General features: G+C 41.8%; 1 protein-coding gene across 1 annotated transcript in view; it reads right to left on the bottom strand.

Moving 5' to 3' along the window:
- The window catches only part of TET1 (tet methylcytosine dioxygenase 1), a 78,583-nt gene extending 73,538 nt beyond the window's left edge, over nt 1-5,045 (bottom strand). Inside the window, exon 1 of the mRNA XM_015413884.1 lies at nt 3,123-5,045. Coding sequence (XP_015269370.1) covers nt 3,123-5,045 — 1,923 coding nt within the window. The remainder of the gene's footprint in view (nt 1-3,122) is intronic.
- Between the last annotated feature and the right edge of the window lie 445 nt (nt 5,046-5,490).

The raw sequence follows: 5,490 nt of genomic DNA, 5'->3' as shown, positions 1-5,490 counted from the left end.
GAATCTTACGGCAATTTCCCCAGGCAGATTATTTTTCTTTATATATCCTGAATATGACCTATAGGCCACATCCATATCGCTTATCAGCTGTTCCACCGTCATCTCTGTCACTGGGGCCAGTATTTCACTCATTGTTTCATTTAGATTCTCACCCTTAGTCTCTGGCATGCCCTGGAAGCGAAGGATCATATTAGCCTTTTCCATTTGTAATTGCAGCAGTTGATCTTCTGTGGAGACTTGCTTCCTTTCCAGTTGTTTCACTTTCTTCTTCACCTTTTGTGCAGTGGCATCCACTTCTTTCACCTTCTCAGCTGTTTGATTCATCATTTTCAGAGTCTTGTTTATCTGGTCTTGCTGAGCGGTGATACATTGAGTCACTTTGGTCATCTGTTCCTTGAAGTTATTCAGCTGGTCCATTAGGGGGCGCATGGATTCTGCCAAAGTCTTTGCCAGCTCGTTGGTTCCTTTCGGTTTTGGGCTCTCAATTCCTTTCGCTTTCAAAAGTTTCTCCTTTTACGCCCTCTTCCCCGCCATGTTTTTCAAGTTGTTTACTTTCGCAATTTTTTTGAAAGTCTCTAAATATGCGCTTAAACGCTCGAACACTCCTTGGTAAGTACTTCTTAACAGTTTTAACCACTTATTCTTCCGCTCCCCCCCTCATTCGCTCAGAAGTTTATGCGCTCGGGAGGCGTCCCTCCCCCGCTCATCTAATTCTCTATTGCGTAGTTAGGGTGGGGAGCTTTCTTTTCTCTTTAATCAACGCTTAAACGACTCACGTTCATAAGCGGTCCTCAGACCTCATTTACTTTCGGTTTTAAACGCTCGATCTCCTGCGCTTGCCCCGGTTAGCGTTGCTTAAGTCCATTCGGTCTCTCAGTACGGAGAACCTTCGGAACGGAGAGGCGCCTCAATTCTTCAGCATTCCATCATCGAAGAGGTGATCTCTCAGAAGTACGAAAATACTGTCATTTCAATGTAGAATTTCATGAGAATAAACTGACATCTTGTTCCAAAATATTCCATAAATAGTTTAGTCATCTCATACAAATGACGACAAAAATGATAGCCGGGAAGAATTTCAATGTAGACCGTATGAAACTACTCTATAAGTGCATAATTTGTTTTTGCCCTATATTGAACAGGGCTGCCAACCTACAGGTGGAGGCTGGAGATCTCAGAATTACAAAAATGATCTATGTATTATTTAAAATGGCATGAAAATGAGCCACAACACTCCTTTTCATAATGTGTTTCTGAAAGTTCTAGGGATGGTTGATCTTTGCCATTCTAACCTTTGCTGTTATGGTGACTGTTATAGGAAGTACCTTTGCCCTATGATTATCAAGTTCCCTTCAGCGTTCTGCATAAGCCATTGGAGAAAAAATTACTGCATTTCCTCTGCCATGTCAAAGATACTGAAATACTCATCTCTCGTAGCCTATACTCCCCAACAGCTAATTAGCATATTGTTACCAGACCCTGTCCAGTGACCTGTTCTCCGAGATGCACAAAATAATTCAGTCATCATGGATGGTTAAATCCACTCACCGATGAGGAACTTAATTCACCAATTGATATCTGAATTTCAACAACCAACAATTCATGGAGATTCCCACAGAGGTCTGTAGTATTTTATAGCAGCCCCTGACATCTGCTGTTCTGTTGCTGATTTTTCAAAGAACACCTTCACAATGCATAGAATATGCCCTATTGAACAAAATGTTCAAGGAATGCCAGTCATTGTCCAGTGAAGTCTTCCAGCATACCAGAACCTCTGCCTATTAAAATGCCAACATAAAAAGAAACCACATGCCAATTCTAAATCATTACGATCTACATTATTTCGGAGCAACAGAACCGCTTCCATGTGTGGCTGGTGGGCCTGTCTCTAGTTTCCCCGTCTACAGCCACATGATGGTACCTGCCTGCTTTCAAATCCCAGGTTCACAACCTGAAACAGGGTTGAATTTTGACACCTGAGAGCAAAAAAGTACGATGACATCAGGTTCACTGAATTCTTCGCATCTGATTACAGTGACTGGTGATAAAGCAATTAAATCAAAATGCCCTACAGCACAAATGTTTCTTTACAGGAAACAAGCATGAAAAGCCACATACAGATTCTCAATATTTGGACCTATAATAAACATTTAGAAGTGTAGCATTTGAATTCATAGGCAAAAATTAAAACCATATCCTACCGGGATGGGGGTGGGGGGGAGTAGTAAGGGAATGGGGGACCCTCATGGGCCTGGCTGCAATTTTTAGTCTGATTATACAAAACATCTACAAAGAAAATAGATCTATATTGTTAAGGAACAAATATTTACATAATTGAAATCACTCGCAGGAAGTGCTGTTTCAGAATATAGTTTATACTGAACATGCTTATCTGCTTAAAACTCGTCGGGAAGACAATTCAGTCATCAGCACAATCTGGATCTGACAGTTTGTTTGCTTTAAAAAAAATAACAATAAAGACTCAAAGGTAATTTCAGAATGTCTTATAAAGTGGGAATTACTCTAAATCAGAGTGGTACAGCAGTCAAGAGTGCTGGGTCATACCAGGGGAGACCTAGGATCAAATCCCTACTCATCAAGCTAGGCTGTGTCTCAGTGAGAAAGGCATCACCATTAGCTAAACGGTAACCAGGGGCCAGTCAGTCTCTTAGCTTAATCTTCACCACAGGGCGAGGAGAGGAGAACCACATGCACTGCCTTGAGCCCCTTGGAAAAATATGCTAAACTTTAAAACTAATAAAATTTTAAAAAGAAGGATATTATCCAGACTTTTTAGCAGCCTCAATTTTTAGCACCCCCTAAAGTTTTGCTCTAAAATTCTACGAAGTCCACCACGTTAAGCTCTTTCTATACACCTGAACGTACAGTAACAACTTGTTTGCTCATGTTTACAGGCATATAATCACACTGCATTGATCTCAGTGGGCTTAATTGTACTTCTGACAATGTTAGATTGTGCCTGGCATTAGAACTGTATTGACAACTGTCATTAATCCCACCAATATTCCTAACATTTAAGCCTAGCCTAGTGACATAATTTTGAAAAACAACCTTGTACAAATGTTATGAAGAGAGTTCTTAAGGACATATGATTTACTCACCTCTAAGGGGAGAAAGGGTGGGGGTGGGAGTGGGGCTGGGGGCTTCTTCAGTTCTTCACATTTTCTCTTTTTACATATCCGGTGACTAGTTTTACGGTTCCTGCAACAGCTGCATTCTTCACAGTTAGTTTTCCGCAGACAAGGTTCACATACTCCACATCGCCTCCGCTTCTTCTTTTCAAACACAAGTTGCAAAGAGGTATTTGGGACAGAAAGGCCATTAGTTGGACTTCCATAAGAGGATGGTTCTAAAGCTGTAACTGGATTAGTCCCACATTTTGTGATGGCCAAAACAGAGTTCACATCGTATCCCAATTGTGGCAAGGGGTCCTGAGGCTTTGGAATTGAGTCCCCTGGCAAAATTGTCCTTTCTGTATCCACTGCATTGTGTGATTGCAGCCCTGAATTAGAACTACCAGGGGATTTTGGAAGAGTTTCAGGAAAGACCTCGTTGCTTACAGAAATGGAACCCATTGTGTTCTTTTCTAGGCTGAGAGACACAACAGGCATAGCTACCGAATTTAAGATAAAAGTTTCTGCAGAGATCTTTTCAAGTGTCCGCTGAATATCTCCCAAAATAAAACTACTTAAAGAGGTATTAGAAACATGTTCACAAACTTTGTTAATTGGGTCACATCCTAGATAATTTTGTCTAGCGCTGACAAAGGAACCAAGTGCTTTATTGGTTGCCTCCAGTTCCACGTCTTTTGGTGAATGAGATTCCACACAAAGGCTTGGCTCTTTTAACCAACCTTCTGGTTTAGAGACATCATGTGAACCAGTTTCTTCTTCAACAGTAGGCTCAGGAACTTGTTGGAAGTGGGTCTCAGGTAACACAGACTGATCATCTAAATGTAATTTTGAGATTAATTCAGAGGTAATCAAAACATCAGCGTCAGGTAGCACCAAAACACAATCAGTTCTGGAGTGAGATTCTACAGAAGACTCAGATTTTTTTACAAGTACCTTTGATTTTGTTTCTGAGGAAAGCGTCTGTGCAGAATTGGAATGTGAATTGGAATGTTCTTTCAGGGCAGATGGCGAGTCTGAGCCACTCTGAAAATGTGATTTCACAAACATCCCTAGTTCATTTTTCTGTACTACTGAAGTGATGGCAGAATCCAGCTGTGGAAGTGGACCCACAGAACTGGCCAAAGTTTCAGCTGAGCCATTAGTTGACAGATCATTTGGTGCTTGTTCCCTAGCCCCAAATTCTTCACTCTCACACTGCTCTTTTAATACTTCTGGACGATGGCTATCGGAGACAGGGTTGTTAGAAGCGGCTATACTTTTCTCAAGATAAATCTCTCCTTTTGGGGCTTGACTTTCACATTCAGAAGCAGGGTTTCTTCCTGTACCACACAGAGGCTCATCTCGTTTGGGAGAAGATAATTGGTTCTTTTGGCGTAACTCTTGTTTGGAAAACCTTGTTGTCTCTTTAGCTGGTTTCTCTTGTAATAAAGGGGAGGTTTCTAATTCAAACTTACTTTTTTTCCTCGCATTTTTTTCTGAGCTAGGCTTCTTAACTTTTGCAGTGGTTGGTTTTTGGAAAAGTGTATGGAAAAATGGTTTCCTGCGAAGAGTCATTGTGAAGCTATTGTAGCTCAAAGGAGGCTCCTTCGGAAAGAGAACATTATCAGTTAGCTCCAGATTCACCCAAGGTGCTCCTGATAAGGCTTTGGTGACGCTGCTCCTGAGGAATCTGCATGAGGAATTCAACGGGGGTTTCTGTTCTTGTGGCTTTTTCTTGCCATCATTTTTTTCTTCCGTTGGCTTTTTGCACTTTGAAGAACTTTCTGCCTTTGGAGAAGTATTCTTGGCATCTTTTGTGGCTTGGCAAGTTATGCATTTGACTGGGCTCGATTTCTTTTTCCTTATCTCCTCTTTTTTTGCTAATCGTGATGATCGGGAATCACGAGCCATGTCTGTCAGACAGCAGATGTGCAACTAGGAGGGAGAATTGTAGATCGTTGATTCTTGCAAAGGTTTTTTGCTTCAGAAGAAACTGGCATATTCAGTGTGGCATTCTCTGTACACGACAGAGCTGAAACAGAAAAAACAAGAGTCAGTGTTTATTATTAACACCACATGGCAGAGTGCTAAAATAGCTTCAACGCACATAATCTTAATAACTTTTTACAACTGGTCTATAAGGTGATGACTGGAGACCTCCTGGGATTACGACTGATATCCAGGCAACAGAGATCAGTTCACCTGGAGAAAATGGCTGCTTTGGAAGGTGGACTCTGTGGCATTATACCCCCTTGAAGTCCCTCCCCCCACCAAGCCCCGCCCTCCTCAGGCTCCACCCCCACAATCTCCAGGTATTTCCCAACCCAGAGCTGGCAGCCCTACTTGGAAGCCCCTT

This window comes from Gekko japonicus, unplaced genomic scaffold, assembly GCF_001447785.1.
Source record: "Gekko japonicus isolate JY-2015 unplaced genomic scaffold, Gekko_japonicus_V1.1 scaffold1178, whole genome shotgun sequence".
Lineage (NCBI taxonomy): Eukaryota > Metazoa > Chordata > Lepidosauria > Squamata > Gekkonidae > Gekko > Gekko japonicus.
This window is presented reverse-complemented; position numbering and strand designations above follow the sequence as displayed.